We start from the raw sequence: 19863 nt of genomic DNA, 5'->3' as shown, positions 1-19863 counted from the left end.
ATGAACAAACAGAGAAATGTTTCTTTTTAGATAAAACAGATGTTGACAAAGTTTCCTACATCGTTTGAAACTGGGAAAAATTTGAAGTTGGAAAAAATGTTTTAAATGGCAATATATCGCAGAGTATTGCAATATGTTTAAAACCCACAATAATATCATATTGTGACAGGAGTACCAAGATGATTTCGTATCGTGATGCCTCTGGTGAGCAGGTCTGCACCCCTGAATACCTTTAAACATAAAAACTATAACAGTAAAAATTAAAGTAATAATGTAATTTCCCACAAAATGGTGGCTAGTGAAACTGCAGAAAAGCAAAAAGGTTAATGTCAAGCCCTGAACGTAGGCTGTGATGTAGAACCAAGACCTGCTGAGTGAGAGGTTGCTCATGTGGTCCGTTTAAACGAACCCTGGAGCGCTTGGTCGGATAGTTGGTTTGGGGGGGGTGAAAGATCATCCCAACTCTGGTGCAGATCAAACAAACAAACTCTGGTCTGCTTGAGAACGGGGGTCTTGGTTCACTTCCACGTGAACTAGAGTTGGGTTCAGTTCTGGTGAGAACGTGGTCCGACCCACAGGAAGTGAACCAAAAACACAGCATTTACTTATATGATGATCCATAAGCTGCTCTGAGCACATATTGGTGGTCTGTGACATCATCATCATCTCTGTCTGTCCATTGGTCACCTTCTTCTAAAATATTACAAACACTGAAGCAAAACCAGAAAACCCAAGAAGTCATAAATTTGGAGTTGCTCCATTGTTTGAGAGCAGGACGCCAAGAGACTCTATTCTTTGTTGGACTTACATTCCCCCAGGATCTTTTATTTGTTATGTTTTATTGCATATATTGTCTCTAATTTAAAACAGTTTTGACAATTGCACAAGCACCCCCATATACAATAAACTGCACATTCTGCCTAATCTTTTTCTTAATATGCCACACCTGAGCGGTGGATGGATTACCTCGGCAAAGCAGAAGTGCTCACTACCAGATTTAGACAGTTTTCAGAACAATATTTGAGAGAAATTAGGCTTTTGTGTACTTATAAAAAGTCTTAGCTCTTTGAGTTCAGCTCATGAAATATGGGGGTTGCATTAATAATTTTGTTCAGTGTATATCCAAGACACATGCATGATCATGTCATGCCACTGTTCAAGGGGGTAACTTTGGGTACAACACTGGGGGGGGGGTGAGATCTACAACTATCTAAGGAGGTCCCGGGATATGTCTGCATGTATTAGAAGCATGCCAAAAATATTGAAAACATCGCTGAAAGAAAAACTCAACGTCGATAGGCGGCAAATGTGAAGGTGTGAAAAACTGGATAAAAATCCTTAAAAAGGAGACCAAAAGTCAGAAAGACGCAATGTTAACTTTGGAGAAAAAAAAATCCAGAAAGGCGACAAAAACCTTGGAAAAAAGCGACAAAAACATTGAAAACAAAACAAAAAAAGCTAGAAAAACTGTGGAAAAAGCCCATAATGATTATTGGGGAGTTGTTGTAGCCCCCCCCCCCCTGTAAATTACGTCTATGCAACAGTTGAGTTAGGCAGGGCCAATCAGGCGCTGGACGTTTTGATGAAAAAGTGTGTGCGATGGAAGCGATGGTGTCTGTGGAGGGGGGGGGGGGGGGGGGGGGGGCAGATGGAGCAGATGCTGCTACGTTACCAGCAGTGTCTGGACCTGCTGGAACATGGCAGCTGCCCCCCTCCAGGCTACTGCTCTCCCACTCATCAACTGTACAGGTGACATTACCCGCCCCCCCCCGCTAATAATATACACATCAGAACATTGGTTTGCCATAAAGCAATATTTCACAGCAATCATTTCCTCCTTGATCGCTCTTTATGTCATCCTTCTGAACGGGTTGGCATTCATCATTCTGTTGACGGATGAGACTTATGAAATTAAAATCCTGTCAACGTCCACTCAAAAACCCAAGGCTCTGGAAAAATACGGCTTCATTACCAGCTCCAATAACTAAAAAATGGATCTAATGATTTCATAAGATTTCCCGGCAAAAAACTTGTGAAGGCAAATACATGACATACTGTATTACTTACTGAATGAATGGGAAGGGACTCAATAACTTTTAAGTGTCAAAAATAATAATAAAATACCAACCTGAAAAACCTTTAGTATTTCTGTTTTAAATATTGTACTTTAACAGCTGTAATTACTAATTACTCTGCAGATTAATTTGTGTAAATATGATGTATCCAGAATCTTTAGTTTAGCTTTATTTCTTCTTCCTACCTATTCATGTTTTTGTGTATAATCTATGCACTGTAAAAGTTCAATGTATTTGGATGATGCATGATTATGCAGTCAGTTTAAACTATAAAACCATTAAATGAGCCCCATCTGGACCCACCACAACTTTAAAATCCTACTCACTGTGTATGATGCATGAGTAATCATTTTTCAATTACACAAAGAAGGGGGCACTAAGCGGAGTCATACATAATCAGACTTGCTGAAACATCAAATACATCTTCCTGATATTATTTCTGTAATTTCAATTAAAGGAAAAGTTCAACATGGGTAGGGTACAAGGGTAACTAGCGTTGTTGTAAACCTGGACCCTGTTCCTGTGTCTCTGTGTCTGAGTGACTGATGGGACACCAGTCTGTGACACTGGTCCAGTATTAAGAGAGATCTCTGCAGTCAGCAGCAGAGGAACAAGCTACAATGGAAGTTAGTAGGATGGTTATCCAGCTTGTATTTACCTTCACTAAAGTGCTCGTTTTGCCGCTGACAGACTCAGATTAACGCCTCTCGCCAAAATGCTCTATCATGTGGAGGTGTCGACAGTTTGGTTTCCATGACTAAGAATTCCTCATGTGGGGGACAGTAACCCTTTCCTTTAGTGTGTTGTTGCTATCAGCTACTACAAACTATTATTACAAACTACTATTTCTAGTCACTGTTCCAGTATTTTTTACTGTGGCTGTTATTGCCACTCTTCATTTCACCCCCACCCGGCCCCGTCAGACTCCGCCTACCAAGAGCCTGGGTCGGCCCCAGGTTTCTTTGTAAAAGAAGTTTTTCCTCGCCACTGTCACTTCTCTGGAGGGAACAACTAGAACTGTTGGGTCCCTTTAAATTATAGGGTGGTCGAGACCTGCTCTATCTGTAAAGTGTCTCAAGATAACTCTTATGAAATGATGCTATAAATAAAATTGAATTACTTTTTGTGTTAAACTAAAACTATAATCAAATGCACATATTGACTCAGTTTGGGGTTGCTGTAAGACATCCTCCTGTTCGTAATGGCCTTGAAAACAACCTGCAGGCCTTCTTCCACGCAAAACTGCACTTCAGTTTTTACCTGAATGGCAGAGGGAGTTGAGAATTTCACATTTAAAAAACAAAAAAACATTTGAAATAAATAAAACTTTCCACTTTATTTGGTCTTAACACGTTTTATTTTACTAACAGAAATGACTTAATAATACAGATTTTCTTTTGTACAAATCTAATTTTTACTTTACAAAAAAAAAAAAAGGCCACATGAAAAACAACGGGCAGAGAACCTTTAGTGAGCACACGTTCCCATGGTCCCATGGTGAGCCTCATCCACTGGCAGCCACTTCAAAAGGGTAGTGCTGGGGGAAGTCATGGAGGACTCTCAGGGCTTCAGCATACAGCTCTAAATCTGGGGAGAAGGGACACAACATAGAATAGAATGTCTTAGTCATTATACACAAGTGCAGCACCGCCACACACACACACACTAAACTGTAAGGGGGGGGGGGGGGGAGTGATCGATACAGCATGGTCTCGCGATATTTTTCGTATTGATACTAGGATTGGGCATTGAGAACCGAGTCCTACTTGGAATTGTTTCTATTAACAAAAAGGAAAAAAGTCCACTTAATGTCCGTTGCTCTTTTTCTGTTATTGTTGTATACTTATTTTGCGGTTTAAAATTTCCTAAGTATCCCTATACGGTGTCCTTGAGTGTCGAGAAAGGCGCCTTTAATAAAATGTATTATTGGAATCGTTTAGAGGATTGGGTTTCAAATCCGATCATCCCTTCTCAATTTAATAAGCGTGGTTTCCATAGAGACCAGGAGCTTGTTGTGATCAGCCATGGAGCACAGTAAGCAGAGCTCTAGTGTGGCTGGAAAAGCCCGGTCAGATCAAAATAACACTTTCCTCTTATTTGCGAAAATAGGCACGTGAGCCATTTCAACCACACCCCTTAAAGAATCAGAATAGGAGGGAAAAATCTGAATTATTAAATCCAAACAATGCCCAACCCTAATCAATACAAAGACGCCACGTATGGACCTTACATATCTGGGGGGGCCAGTTCATCTGCTTGACGATCCCATTCTGCAGCAGCAACACTGAAGTGGAAGGTGGAAGAAAGAAGACCTACCAAAAGGAATGCCCTTGTCCTCTCGTAGCATGTTGTACGTGCCGGCCATTATTACTCCTTTGTTGGACACCATGCCAACGACCTCCACAACACCGCTCAGCTCTTCATCAAGCTGGGGGGGGAATACAATGGGATTTTAATACCATTATCTTGTTGATTGAAAAAAAGGTCTAGCCTGTTGGATGAAGTTATTATACTTATGGGCAGAGATGCATGCAGTACCAACATATTCTACTAAAGTAAAAGTATGATCACTTTGATGAACTTGTACTTAGTAAAATAACAAATATAAAAATCTACCTGAAGTCAAAGTAAAAAAGTAGTTCATTTAAAATGTACTGTGAGTAACAACAGCAATGGGAGATACAGTATTCTTTATTATATTTATACTTGTCACTGTTTTAAGATTTGATGGACACAAAGCAAAAATACTTAGTAACGAAGACAAATAACTTCAGTCCACCAGATAACGTCATGACCCTAGAGTACCAGATGGAGAGGTGTAAGGTCAGCCAACTCACAGGTTCGTTAAGTTCCACCGTCGCAATCTTCCCGTCTCCATCCGAGGCAGTGAACGTTTTCCCGGTCGGGTGAACCTGGCAGAGCAGCAAAGAAACACGCAACGTTAGTGACACTCAGCTAGCCATGACGAGTTAGCCAATGCTGGCCTAGCAACTGTTAAAACAACCTTTCACTCAGACAGGCTAAAGCAATACTGACTTTTTCAACACGTCCAACAAAGCACACCGGTCTGCCTATGTGCAGCGACAGCATATCGCAGGTTATTCTGGGTTTCGGGACATCCAGTATACCTGCCATTTTACAGGGTTTGCTGTTATGGCGTTTCTGAACTCCAGACAAAGCTATTTAGCGCGGGAAATGTTTAGTTAGATATTTTTGGATCACACACAAGCCTACGCGGGCGGAGTATCAACATTTCAGTTGAAAACCTACGGGGTGTGTAAAAACGGCAAACGCAGGATTACAAATCGAACGCTTCCAAAGTTTATCACGCCATATCCTCTGTGCTTTGACATTTGATTCCCCGGAAACATCATTTAATAGTTCCGCTACATATTGCTGTCACACAATCGTTAGTCGTAGTGCTGTAGGTGTAATTATTGTTTCTACACGAACACGGACCATATTGAGGTCAGTGACGTTGGTGTAATAACTTAACAGCGTAATGATAACACGGATGATCTTCATATAGGTACAGACGGAAGATTATATCCTGGATAATAACGAAACTAACAGTTAGCGGGAGGCATACTTAGCTGAAACGAACCGAAAGGATTTTGAATTTATGGCCGAAGTCTGAACCTCATGACAGGACACAACGACCGTAAGACCGTCGGCCCCTTTCTAGAAGCATGGGTTTTATCTTGACTGTCAAAAGATAGTTATGGGATACATTTTAAACAGAAAGAAACACCGGGACCGTAATTGTTAAGAGCATACAGTGAATATAGTTGATGAAAACAGTCAACTATGTTGATTAATTTCAAATGAATACTAACTCAGTGAAAAAACATTGTATAATTGTCTAGCTAGAAGGAAGCATTTATTCGGGTACCCGGATAGCTCAGTTGGTAGAGTCGGCGCCCCCCTGTTTACTCTTCGACTCAGCGGGCGTGGGTTCGGTTCCGGGCCATGGCTGAATTTTATTTCTTCAGCTGTACTGTCATTAAAGTCCTAACAATGGCCAAAAATAATCTTAAGCATTTATTAATCTTATGTAGCCGCATGTAGAACAGGATTTCCAACCTGTCTTCGCATCGACAGATACCTTAAGTCGAATCTCAACTAGAGAAGCATTTCTGTCTTCAACCAGTTAAACTTTGAGTGGAACTAACATTCATCTCTCCACAACAAATAAAATGGCGCCTGAACTTGAATAAATAGCTAAATACTGGCAGCTCACATATCGCTAGAACTCAGTTTTTAACCTTGATTTTTTTCCGTTGACAGGAGAATCATGTTGAGTTTTCTTGGACTCCGCAACAACGCAAAGAAGTCCACATCCGAGAAGGAAGTAGATGGAGGCTTTGTTGTCATTGGTAAGAAGCACAATTTAATATTAAATTAGCATTTTGGCATTTGGAAATGTTATTTATTTGTGTTGGGTTGTCAGGGAATATGCCCCCCCCATATTTAAAAGAGAGATTTAAAAAATATGAAAGACAACCCACCCCCCAAAAGAGGTAAACATAACTATTCAGGGGGCTCAAACACGTTTCTATCATTCTACTTCATACTGGGTGTCGCGGGGTCTTAAAGAGTCTTAAAGAGTCTAAGATTTCAAAATCAATGCCAAAGTCTTAAATTCGCTGAAATATAGTGTTTTATGTCCATGCAACGCTGCCTCTAATGCTCCTTCTTTTTTATTCTGTGGTGTTGTTTGGTGGTGACGGTGCAGTGGATATGACACATGCCTGTGGTGAGGGAGATGTGGGTTCAATTCCCACTCCCATACGTCATCCATTGTGTCCCTGAGCAAGACACTTAGGATGGACTTTCTGTTTTTGCTGGAAACTGATATGATGTAGTATAAACAGGACATATACGTAAATCAGTGGTAAAGCAAATACATAAAAACTTGATTCTAGGGGAAATAATCCATTTTAAAAATCATCAGAAAAAATTATGATTCCCAGTGCCAGATCTCCATGTTCTTCTAGAATGATCTGGCAACGTTTCGCTGCCTCGAGGGCTGTTACTAGAACTACAGTCTCTCTCTCTCTCTCTCTCTCTCTCTCTCTCTCTCTCAGAACTTGAATCCCATTGTAAAATTAAGCAGCGCTAAACAATTATAAAACCAAGATTTATCGTAGTTATTCTATTGGTTACTTCCCCAAATTCTTTTTTCAGGAACATATTTTCGTGCAGTTTGGCTGAAAGACAAGAGTTTGTGAACAGGAAGGGGACAACATACTGTTCCTTCTTATGAAAATGGTTTGTGTAACTTGACATTACCTTAGTAAAGAGCGGGTGTATATCCTCCCGTAGTGGTATGTCTAAGCCGTCTGTTTCTACCTTACACCACAACAATCTACACGGATCACCCTAAATAAAACTATTTATACTTCATCTCCCAGAGAGCTGCAGTGTTATTAGCTAATCCTCGTCGTGGCTTTAATGTGACGAGCTGGTACCATTTAGTCATCTCTTCTATCAAAGATGGGCTGGTAATTAGCAACGTGCTAGTGGATGGCGAGGATGAACGATGTGATCACCTGAGGTTTCATCCTCAGAGCTGACGGGGACTTGAAAGTGTTCCTTTTCCTTGAATATGAAGTTTTTCTATACTCATATTACCTCTGGAAGACAGTGTTCCTGCAGGGTCTTAAAACGTCTACAATTTAAAAATCAAAACTTTAGGCCTTATAAAGTCTTAAATTAGCTGAAGTATTGTGTCCTAGGTCTTTAATTAATGTTCATAGGTCCATAGAACACTACCTCTGATGTTCACTAAAATGCTTTTATGTATTCTGTGATGTTGTACTTCTTTCTTTCGATAGTCCAAATATAATTTGCTGAATGTGTACAGATTTCCCCATGTCACTTTTATTCGATTTGAATACATTTATTTACATGTATTTTTATGACTGCATTTATGTCGTGATATAGGTATTACATTTCATTTGTAAAGGTCTTAAAGCTACATTGTGTGAGAATTTCTCTTGCGGTGAAGCTGTATGACAACCAACTGAATATTACTTTGTAGCCCCTCCCATTCTGAACGCATTTAAAACGGTGCTCGAACGCAAAATTAGCCTCCGTGAGAGTTCCTTCCAGTGTAATAAGAGTTTTGTTATTTTGGTACCATTTCATTGCTGACGTCAGCTACCCCCCCACATCAGATGGGACTATTAATGTGTAAATATTAGGGCTGTAACGATACGCCAAACCCACGATTTGGTTTGTATCACGACCCACGATTTGATACAAACCTTGATTCTTTTCTTGTGGGGGGGGGGGGGGGGCGCGCGCGTTGGAGGAGAGTTATACTCAGTAAACATAATACAACTTTTTTGTCATTGCTTAGATGCCACTTTGCAACACAGTGATACAACAGAGACCTTATTTGATCTTGATTGATTTCAATATTGATCGACCAAGCCAACCAAGGTTAGCCTACTATAAATAGAATAGAATAGAATAGAATAGAATAGAATGCCTTTATTGTCATTATACACAAGTACACGGTACTTGTGCAACGAGATTAAAGCAATCCCTTTGCAGCGTTGACACAAAAAAATATAAGAATATTACAGTATAAAATATCAAAAATATAAAGTCAAAGATATAAAGTGTAGTGACTGTCGAGTATACATATATAAATCAGCTTGAATAAACATAGATAAGGGTTAACACTCAATAAATAATATTGCACAGTGATGGAATGAAATGATTAAGTACTAATATTAAGTAAATAAGTATTGCACAGTAATGGAAAGGTTAATGTATTAAATATTGCACTGTATGAAATGAAATTGCACAGATTCCAGTGTCCTATGAGGTATTATATATCAGTAACAGTATAACAATAATATTGCACAGTCGGACGGAACGAAGAAGACAGTCCGGGGGCCGGGGTTCTTCTGTGCTGAAAGGTGCTGTGGACAAGTAGCTAATGCTAATGTAATTCTTTGTGGGCAACATAAGATTACGACATTGTTCATCTGGCTCAGTTATGTTTAGTATGATTTATAATGATGTCTTGCGTGTCGCCATCTGGACAGACATCTTGTTGAGAAAGATGATGCGGGCTGATTAATCAGATGATTGTAGATGGGGTCGATGCGCACACAGCGGGGGCTTTGGGGCTGCTTGAACCCCCCAGGGCAGCACTCCTCTTTTGTATGGGAGCTTATGTGGAGACACACAGCTGAGATCAGAGAGGGTGACATCAGTCGGAAGGATTCCAGTCTGATTTCAAGTCAGTTTGGCCCTGGAGAGGAAGAGGAAGATAAGAGCTTTACTGTTTTCACTCTCTGCTCCCATTCATCTTCTCATCCCACTGAGCCTGACCTCGGCCCGGCCAGACACATTAACTGGAATTATGAGCACAAGCCTGATTTAAACCCCAAAAGTGTCCGCGTCCCCCCCAATTGCCTGCGAGCTTGTCATGACTATACTGTAATTTATCTACTGTGCGACAGAAAGTTGCGTGGTTATGACACAATAGTTAGACTATTGTTTATAAAAACGTCTGTTACGGAGCTATAACGTGAGCTACAAGGTGAGGGAGCCTTTTATACATTGATGTGTTTCTTTAGAAATAAAAAATGGACAACTAGAGTCTTTAAACGCTTCGGATGTAAAGCTATTCGCTGTCAAAGTGGCGCCGACATGAATGGGAGTCAATGCTAGCGGAAGGTGATGGCATGTTAGCCTCAGAATCTCCCAACAGGAGGTACACTTTCCGGATGCTTGCTTACCCCCTTGGTTAAAACCATCCCCTCCCGCGATGTTTGTGTTAGACCCCGCAGGATCCCAATCCCATCGCGGTCCTCTAGCATACACTTCAGCTCAGGATACCTAATTGTTTGCTCAGTCTCAGCAGGCCTAATGCTTTATTTTTTAAATCCCTAATGTGATCAGGAAAGCACCTAGAACACAAATAATCCCCCACCTCGACCTGCATTGTGCTGAAGGAAAAGCATGTTGTAAAAAATTCTCAGCACAAAATCTCTTGTGTCATGTGTTACAGTCATGCTAGCATGTTTCTCTGCTAAAAGTGTTGTTTAACCTTCTGTCTGCCACATTTCTTGTGCAGGAGAGACCGTTGAAGAACAGAGGAGGAAGATGCAGAGCATGAACATCGCACAGCCGTCAACAAACGTCATAGTGCAGCCAACAGGGGTGAGCTTGCTGAGGTTTTCAGTTCATGATATAAGCATTGGAATCAGCAGTGTGGAACTCAATAACTGGAGCAACGAAAGGAAGACATGAAGAAGCCATGTTTTTTTTGCATAAACGGAAGGATTCAGCTTTGGGACCAGAAGCTGTGAGCATCCCAGCTGGCCTTGTCCTGCATGGCTCATACAGAACTCCACTGCTGTGATGTTGACAGGTACTGGGGGCCCAGGCTGAGTCAGCGTGCCAGTATGGGCTACTACCATTCACCATGCCGCCATTTAAAACTGAGCCGGGTCAGAGGACTCCAAAGAGCTCTGCTGGCCTTCTGATTGTTGTCACATACATGTATGGGCCTTATTGCTTTTTAATTGCTCAGTTTATGATGAAGGACATTTTTGGGGACAGCGATGTGTGTGCACACACATTTGGTCCATATGGCATCCTGGAGGGACCACATGTCTCACAGTTAGTGACTGGCTAATGCCTCCAGTTTTAATCACATGGTGCAACAGGATGCACTGTAACCTCACTCCACAGCCTACATAGTCACACACACACACACACACACATACGCACACACATACTTACGCATGCATTTTGGCCCAGACGGGCCCACTGTATAAGATCCCAAATACCACCCGTCCTTGCACTCCCCTGATTGTTTATAGCCTGCCAACTTGTACTCCTTAAAACTACTAACGCCATGTAATGACACAGCAAGAAGCAGTGAGAGTTGACACATTAAGACTTCAAAAAAGTGCAGTAAAACGGAATCTCCTCATGAATCATAAAACGATATACATATATACAGTATATATAAAGTTTTGCACATTGACCCACCGGAAACTGTTTTTTTGTAGAGTACCCTTCTGCCCTCTAGTGGCTCTTATCGTGGCATTGCCGTCCCTGTGGACTTTTTTTCTTGATGGAATCGAGATGTGACCTTAAATTGAAAATCAAATCGTGACAACCCTGTTATTGGATGATAAAGGTTCCCTGGGAACCTAATAGTAGTAGTAGTAGTGCGAGTCCCTGCTTTTGTCTGTGTCACACACACGGGTGATGCAATACTGAGTCCTGCCAATGTCCCAATATTCCGCTGGTTAACGGGAAAACTGCTGACACACCAGCCCGGCGTCAACAACACCCAAAGAACACTTCATACAAATCACGTGGAGCTGAAACACTCCATTAATCACTACAAAAAGGGTTTTATAATTTTAAACAGGTCTTCATTTTCCTATGTCCTTGCAACACTACCTCTAATGCTTTTTTATTCCGTGGTGTTGTAGTTCTTGCTTTTGCCAGTCCAGTTTCGCTGTATTATGACTACAAATGAGTCTTAAATTTCATTCATTCATTCATTTCATTCAAGGTCTTAAATTTCATTCAAAATGGTCTTAAAAGTCTTACATTTGACTTGGGGAAACCTGCAGAAACTCTGTACAACTAATTGCAGCCGTACAGTTGAGATACCGAAATGCTTCCCAGAATCACAGGCATTCCAGAGTGTTTATTTCATACTTTGGTTTTATAAAAAATAATCACTGTGTTTGGGTTCATTACAGAAAACAAGAGTCTGTTGCTCCACCCTCCCTGTGCTCCAGTCCCAAAGGAAACCTCTGCCTCATTTCCTGTCACATCTTCTCTGCATTTAGTCGAACATTTGCCCGTAATTACATGCTAGAGAACAGAATCGGCCACTCTGGAGGACGTTTTGTAGTCAGGCCCCCTCTACTCAGAAGGCAGCACATGCTGCAAGAAAAGACTGATGTCGCTATTTAAAAGGAAACGTTTTGTGAAATGCTAACTCACCAAGCACCCAGCTTAATGAAAGCAGCATGTATAAGAACATCTGTCTCTTCAAAGGTTAAGAGGTAGAAAACAACTCTGTTTTCCTCTAACCAATCAGCGTAGGGTTAGGGTTAGGAAAATCTGCTCTACTTCATGAGGCTTTCCTGCAAATACAGTGGCTTGAGAAAGTTTACACACCCAGGTTAAAGTTGATTAAAAGAGGAATAACAAAACATCTTTTGGAAATTTATTTGAATGGCTTTTTTTTAAAAGATTGAGGAAAATCCAACCTTTTAAAGACACCAATTTTCTTTGTGAAGGAACAATATGTTGTTCTTCCTTAAAATACAGTAAGTATACACCCCCCTATGTTACAATACAGGGGGCAGAAGTATAGACACCCCCCATGTTAAATTCACATAGAGGCAGGCACATTTTTATTTTTAAAGGCCAGTTATTTCCCCCCCATAATCACATACCACACCATAAATAGAGATCGGCATGGGGAACTTTCTGTAAAATCATCTCTCAATGCAAATCAAACCAGCTACTAAGCAGACTGAAATAACACCATGCCTATCTCTATGTATGGTGAAGGGTATTTAATGATGTATGTGTGTGTGTGTGTGGGGGGGGGGGCTATTTTAATTCCAAAAGCCAAGGGAACTTTATCAGGATGCATAGTATCCTGGATCCATGTAATAACTGGCCTTTAAAAATGAAAATCTGCCTCTATGGGAATTTAACATAGGGGGGTGTATACTTATGCCCCTGTATTTTAACATGGGGGGGTGTTTACTTATGCCCCCTGTATTTTAACATGGGGGGGGGGTGTTTACTTATGCCCCTGTATTTTAACATGGGGGGGTATACTTACTATACTACTTATCAACTTTAGCATGGGCGTGTAAACTCAGGCAAGCCACTGTTCACCAAGGCGAGCAGGTACCACGCAGTGGGAAAACACCAGAAGTTGGACAATTTAGCATCATCAGGACAGGATTTTTGATGTTTGGTTGTCTAATTTTGTCAGTTCTGGAAGCGATAGTTTCAAATTCTGTATGTCCAATTAAGTAAGCAACACTACCCATCCAACTTTTCTATTCTAATTGTTACGTGTGAAACTAAAGTTGAACCCTAGGGCAGACAACAACGCAGAGCCAAATGAAAGTTTAACAGATTTATTGCAAGTCAAAGTTTAGGAACGCAACAGGGGAAAAAGCAAAGTCCAAATCCAATGGATTTCAAATCCTGGAGACAGAGCGGGACGGATTCCAAAATGTCCAAGTGTCCGTGTCCAATAGTCCTGAGATTCAGTGTAGAGAGCAGGAAGGGTGGATGGCAGGAGTAAGGGGGCAGCAGGAGTCGGGTTCACACAACTGTGGCAAAAAGAGAACAAATCAGAGCGATCAACCGCTAAATACAAACAGTCGCGACAGCGATACTAACGTGGTCGTCTTGACGATGATCTGACAAAGAGTGGGAGGTATTTGAAGAAAGAGGGATTAGTGTAGATGATCTACAGCTGGAACCCTGACCCCTCCACACCAGGCTTCACTCCTGTAATTAAGGACAGACAGAGGGGGGGGGGGAGCAGAGGCACAGAGCTACCTAGCAACAGCAGGCCTAACAATAATACAATTAAAATGCTGGAAACTTGGTGATGGTATGACTGTGGGTCGTGCTGTGGCTAAGGATAGTTTTGTTTATGACACAGTGCCTACAAAGAAAAAAAAGCTCTGTTGGCGTTGCTTCTCATTTGGCAGAGCAGGCGTATGTAAAGTCCCTCAAAGCCTCAGCAACGCCACGACTGTTAGTACACGTCTGCACGTCAGCTTCCCAGAGCTGAACCTTTGGGGAAGAGAGTGCAGACTTCCTTCATGAGCAAATGCACTGACAGATTGGCAGTTCCACTGAATTCAACTGATTTTGGTTTGTTGTGACCGAGCCTTGAGATATGTAGTTATTTTAGTTACTGATTTGGCATTTCACTATTAGTTTGCAGCTTAATAATTAATCTTGCTAAAAGCACTCAACTCATTGTGCTAGATATTATATACAAAAGCAAAAAGTGGCTAACTTACTACTACATTTCTGCACTTTTATTCCATCTGATAATGACTTATCTACTGTAATGAAGAAAATACACATTTCAACATCGACTCCTCCAAGTACAGTGCAATGTACTGTACAATCTACGGTACTTACAAGACTCAAGAGTTGATTAAACAACATTTTACATACATACAGTACCAATGGGAAACCACTTTGGCGTGCATCATCAAAGCAACGATGCAGACTGTCCACTGGGATTTACCAGCAGCCTCTCTGTTCTTGACAGCATTAAAGCTTTGTTTTTGGCAAACTGCACTAATCAGGAACAGCATGTTGGCGATGTGCATGTTAGTGCAGCGCTGCACACAAATCATGACGGAGGCCAAAAATAACATTCCAGGGAATCTTGTGTAGTCATAACCACACTGAACAAAACTACATGTCTAGAGCTCTGCTAATTATCCCGAGGGACTGCCTATGTCTTTATAACGCAATAAAAAACACGTTGGACTCAACAAACTACACTGAACCAAATTATAAACGCAACACTTTTGTTTTTGACCCCATTTTTCATAAGCTGAACTTAAAGATCTTGGACCTTTTGTCGTGATTGCGGCAATTCACTCAAATTCAACCAATGCCAGCAGTCCCACGTGCACTCTGAGAGCCACAAGACTATCTGATTAACGTTACAGACGCTAGCTAGCTAGCTTCATTTCTAGCTGCAGGCTAACTCTTTTCTGCCCACTTAAGTCATTAAATCATTTCTGGAGAAGATTTATCAAAAAATCTCATTGTGTAAATAACATTTTGTTACAGCACCAATAGTCAACCCTACAATATCGTCATCGAGGTACTTGGTCAAGAATATCGTGATATTTGATTTTCTCCACATCGCCCAGCCCTACTATTGACCCACAATGCATTGCACAAAGGCAGTTAATGTGCTACTCTCAGCTGCGAAAAACCAATTGTGGATGGTGTTTTATCAGCTCCAGGAAGATCTTATAAGAAGGGTATGAAATATTTGGAATTTGCTTTTTAAAAAGGCAAAAGAAGATAGTAAGGTGTATTCGTTTGATCCTAAAACTGTCGCCCTGCTGCTCGTGGGATAGAAAACCACTGGGAAAAGAAACAATGTGTATTTAAAAGTAATATAAATTACTGCACACTGACTCTAACTCGGTCTGCTTTTCCCCCCAGTCCTCCTGTACAGCTCCAGCTGCACCCACCGACACAAAGCCCCCTGCAGCTTACCCCACCGGCGCGCCAGCAGCAGGGCCCCCGGCCGTGGAAGCTGCTTCAACTCTGCCAGACCTCCTCGGGGACGTCCCCTTCACTCTGGCTCCCCATGTCCTGGCCATGCAGGCAGGGCGCCCCCTATTTCCTGATGTGCTGCTGTCCCGGGACATGAACTACAACCTGACTAGTTTCCAGTACGACTTCACTCTAGAGAACTCGGTGCTTCATAACGCCTAGGCTGGTGAAGTTTTCCAGGAGTTCCCCCTGTGGCTGGTTGTTGGTGGTTTGAGAGGTCCTAGGCCTTCTGAACATGCACATGTCATACTGTAGCATTACGAACAAGGAAGAGCTCACAGAAATACATTAGACAAAAATTAGTTGTAGAACTGCAAAGCAGAACACTTCTGTTATTAACTCCCTATCCATTTTATAATTTCAATATAGTCATAATAATGCCATGATATAATGTTGGAAAAAACACAAGGAAGCATGGACATGTCACTGGCTGTACAGCTGATGACGGTGACCAGGTTTCAGCTTTATGGCATCATGGGAACTAAATGAACTTGTGGTTTACTTGTTCCTTGTTGGGTTGCTCTCGACGTAAACCCAGGTAACGCAGTTAGGACACCTGCTGTTTCCTCTCATTACAGATACGGGCCTGCGTATGATTGGTTAAGACATTGTGACTGTCAAGCCCTCAGGCCGGGATGTGTTTGAATCATGTTGTCAAACTGAACAGGATCATTTAAACTTTATTACTACTTGGGTTTCTAGCAGTTATGAGGACTTTGCACTAATCGGGGACGTTGCTGAGATCTGGGGACGTTGCTGAGATCTGGGGACATTGCTGAGATTTGGGGACATTGCTGAGATCTGGGGACGTTGCTGAGATCTGGGGACATTGCTGAGATCTGGGGACATTGCTGAGATCTGGGGACATTGCTGAGATCTGGGGACGTTGCTGAGATCTGGGGACATTGCTGAGATCTGGGGACGTTGCTGAGATCTGGGGACATTGCTGAGATCTGGGGACATTGCTGAGATCTGGGGACGTTGCTACAAAAGGCAGAAGGTCGTGAAATGTTGGTGCCCAGTGTCCTGTACGTTAGGTCAAAGTTGAACAAAAAACCTGCGGTGAATGGTTTACAATGGTGATGTTTTACAAAGTTTGGGTGATAACGTTGCCCTTCCCCTTTGTTTTCTCTTCCAAATAATTTTTTGTGTTACTGATCTAAACCTTGTTTACAACCCATCTATTCATGTGATTACTAGAAGTCTGCTACCTGACAGGTGTATCCATCGACACATGCACCAAGTATACACTTCAGGCCCTTATCGTAGGCTAGGTGGAGCCTCTGCAGAAGCAGAAATCAGACTTCATACCTCAGGCTTGGGTTGCATTGCTGTTTGGTTATTTCAAAATGTGTTTTTATTAGAAATGCCACTCTATGATTGTGCCAGTCTTCTGAGTCTGTTTCATTTTGTTGCGTTATGATACACTATGCTCAGACGGAGGAGTGAAAAACGACCGCTGCAGCCTTTGCATTTCAGTTCTCTGTAGTCGGGTTGGGTCTTAAACACCCGGGTAGGAGCCAGCTTCACTGCCCATCCCCCCCATGCCCTCATTTTTACCAGATCTCAGCAACTACCTTGGAGCCAATCCATTTTATACCGATATGAATGGTGGCCAAAACTACAAAAATAAAACCCAGATTACACTAAATTGAAATTATACTTCAAGTGTAGGTTGATATTTTATTGCATAAGCTTCAGGTTATCTGAGGACACCTAGATGATGAAGCAGTAACTTGTATCAGAGCTTAGTACTGGGACAATAAATAGGGTTTATCAGTGTTTTAAGCCCCCAACGTCTCGGCTCTAGGGTTAGGACATGATGAAGACTAGGGTTAGGGGCCTTGAAGTCAACGGTCAGCGCTGCCTGGAAGGAGACGTTGGGGGGGCTTAAAACACCATCAAGCACAGATAGCATACAATTAGTTATTTTGCTCAGTATAACTTCATGTACTTTCTATCGAAATCCTTTCAAGCCATGACAGCTGTACTGTACTGAGTGTATACCTAAGAGATAAAGCTGCATGATTCCTTTTTGAATGGTTTTGGATAGTATGAGAACTATTTCTAATCATCAAATGATACAAATACATCTGTCTGAACTGACGTTCCGACTCTGGTAGCGCTGGTTAAATCTACATTATGCTGAATCTACACGAGCTGCTATTATGAATATGAATATACCCAGGCTTTTGTCAGAACACGGCCTCCATTTGCTCTTTATTAGTTGAGTTTCTGCCATTTTATTTGTGAATGCATGCTACTTGCATAAACCAAGTTACAATCTCTTGTGCTATATTGCTGGTAAACACTGATACTGTAACTGTAGGGGATTTCACTTCAGCATATTCCTCTGTTGGTCTTGATTTTGATTGACATTTGCATCCTGGTTTGAATTATGTTCTCAACAGATTACATGCAATTGGGTCTATTGACATCTCTTTCAGAGCATTTGTCTTTGGAGTCATTTTGTAAATATGAGCTTTTAAAATGAGCATAGACCTTATCCTGAGAAGAGGAAATACATTTGCTCAAAGTCAAGATTTCAGCCAGGAGTTTCCCAAATACTGTATTTGTACGTTTTGTTTGTACATAATCAACCGTGGTCTCTTCAAACCTGTTGTGCCTTTTAATGAGAAGTCATCATAATTCTTAAATCGTCTTTTAGAAGTAAGCACATAGCTACCTGTTAACTCCCACTAAAGTTGTCTCTGTTTAACCACCTGATGTCTGAGTTAAGTGTGTATCTGTTGATGTTGGCTGTGTTTTCACTTGGTTGTAACTGTGGATTAACTAATAAATTTAAAAAGCATTGTCTAACTTATGACCGTCTGTGTACAAGGGAAATGTTTTATCATTGGTCATATAACATTAAATACATTAAATTGAATTCCATTTAACAATATATTTTGTTATCAGGATTGAAATAAGAAATATTGCCAATCATATTGTGGTAAGAAATACAATTTCTAGGTAATACTTTACATTAATACCATGTTGTTTGCAGTTCATGCAAATAATGCACCATAGGGACAATTATTGTAGCTATTATGTGTATGAATGGCAACGTGCAAAATATTTGCAGGAATAAGGTATGGCACACTATGAATATTTTAATGTAATAAATACATTTTAGAACAGACAGTTTAAAAATATTTGTCCTAATATGGTGAAGGATATCATGTCAATCCAAACGCAGAGATTAGGCAGGAGAGAGTTATCAGAGGATTTAGTCCCAGAAAACAGGGAAACACAAAAAGGGATCCAAAAATGTCTAAAAGGTCCAAGAGAAAAGGAAAACCAAAAACAGGAGCACAGAGACAGGGAAATGAAGACCTCAGGGCAGAGTCTGAACGCTGACAAGCCGACAGGAAACGACAAACCAGACACACAAAAGATCTGCCGCGAGACAAAGGGACACGGGGGAACAGGTGAGACAACAGGGGGAACACTTCGGGGCGGGGACGACAACCACTAAGGCAGGAAAACACAAGGCAGGAGTAAAACTAGACAGGACTAGACAGAGAAACAGACCATCAAAATAAAACAGGAAACAGAACAGACACAAGACAGGAAGTACAACCAGGCGACAAGGGAGGACACGGAGAATAACAGAAAACAGAAATCAGGATAAAAATGACAGAAAACAATATCAGAACCTCGAAAGCAACAGAAACCATGACAAAGTATGGAGAATTTGTTTAGTTTGGGACTTGTTAGGCTCCATTTGTGTGACTGTGTGTGTGTGTGTGTGTGTGTGTGTGTGTGTGTGTGTGTGTGTGTGTGTGTGAGAAAGAGAGACCTGCCTTGATTTGAGACTTGGCATTAACGGGAGACTGGTTTTTTTTTTTAATGTAACTTTTTTTTTTAAATTTTTTTGTTAGTAAACAAAATATGGCAGACATACAGATATTAAAAAACTAACAACAATAGTATCCTCTATGGCAATTAGTAGTTATCTTTCTTTTTGCCCAGATGTAGATGCAAACATCAGAAAAGAAAATCCCAATGATGAATTGTGTTTTCTTCTTAACTTAGAATGAAGAAAGAACAGAACATAAATTATTTCTGGTAATGTCTGTGATGTTAAGTCAACCTCTGTTGAAATATGCAGTACATTTTGGAAATGTTTGAGTAAGAAATACCAGGGGTCATATAGAAGTCAGTTGTGTTTGCGCTCTGCAATAAAATGAGAAGAAAGTTCACTTGCTTGATACACATTTTAAAACAGGTTATAATGTTCTATTCTTTTTAAATGCCCATTAAAGTTATGCACCTATGACATGCAGCACTCTCGGTACACATACGGTATTACTAATTCACCTTATTGCCTCCATCAGGTGGCCACCAACCAAGTTTCTATACATCCAATGAACACCCAATCGACATCTCCAGGAAGTAGTTAAGCACCAATCAGAAAGTAGTTGTATGGATTTGGTCC

The 19863-nt window shown here is 41.1% G+C and overlaps 2 protein-coding genes across 4 annotated transcripts; one reads left to right on the top strand and one right to left on the bottom strand.

Moving 5' to 3' along the window:
• Positions 1-3412: 3412 nt before the first annotated feature.
• On the bottom strand, positions 3413-5380 carry rpa3 (replication protein A3). Its single transcript, XM_032511247.1, has 4 exons — positions 5112-5380; positions 4913-4987; positions 4392-4503; positions 3413-3662 (listed from the first exon to the last, which is right to left on the bottom strand). Exons 1-4 carry the CDS (start codon positions 5208-5210, stop codon positions 3580-3582), a joined length of 369 nt encoding a protein of 122 aa, XP_032367138.1. The 5' UTR covers positions 5211-5380; the 3' UTR covers positions 3413-3579.
• A 107-nt stretch (positions 5381-5487) lies between these two features.
• umad1 (UBAP1-MVB12-associated (UMA) domain containing 1) lies at positions 5488-18242 on the top strand. 3 transcript variants are annotated; one of them, XM_032511246.1, is made up of 4 exons: positions 5488-5543; positions 6363-6451; positions 10174-10259; positions 15309-18242. In XM_032511246.1, the coding sequence occupies exons 2-4, from the start codon at positions 6370-6372 to the stop codon at positions 15582-15584; spliced, it is 444 nt and encodes a 147-aa protein (XP_032367137.1). In that variant the 5' UTR covers positions 5488-5543; positions 6363-6369; the 3' UTR covers positions 15585-18242. The 3 variants fall into 3 exon arrangements, with proteins under 3 accessions (XP_032367137.1, XP_032367135.1, XP_032367136.1); XM_032511244.1 differs by having other exon boundaries at positions 5501-5736; XM_032511245.1 differs by lacking the exon at positions 5488-5543 and adding an exon at positions 5546-5604.
• The last annotated feature ends 1621 nt before the right edge of the window (positions 18243-19863 follow it).

Source organism: Etheostoma spectabile, unplaced genomic scaffold, assembly GCF_008692095.1.
Source record: "Etheostoma spectabile isolate EspeVRDwgs_2016 unplaced genomic scaffold, UIUC_Espe_1.0 scaffold340, whole genome shotgun sequence".
NCBI classification, from domain to species: domain Eukaryota; kingdom Metazoa; phylum Chordata; class Actinopteri; order Perciformes; family Percidae; genus Etheostoma; species Etheostoma spectabile.
The sequence above is the reverse complement of the archived record's forward strand: the minus strand, read 5'-3'. Positions and strand labels throughout refer to the sequence as shown.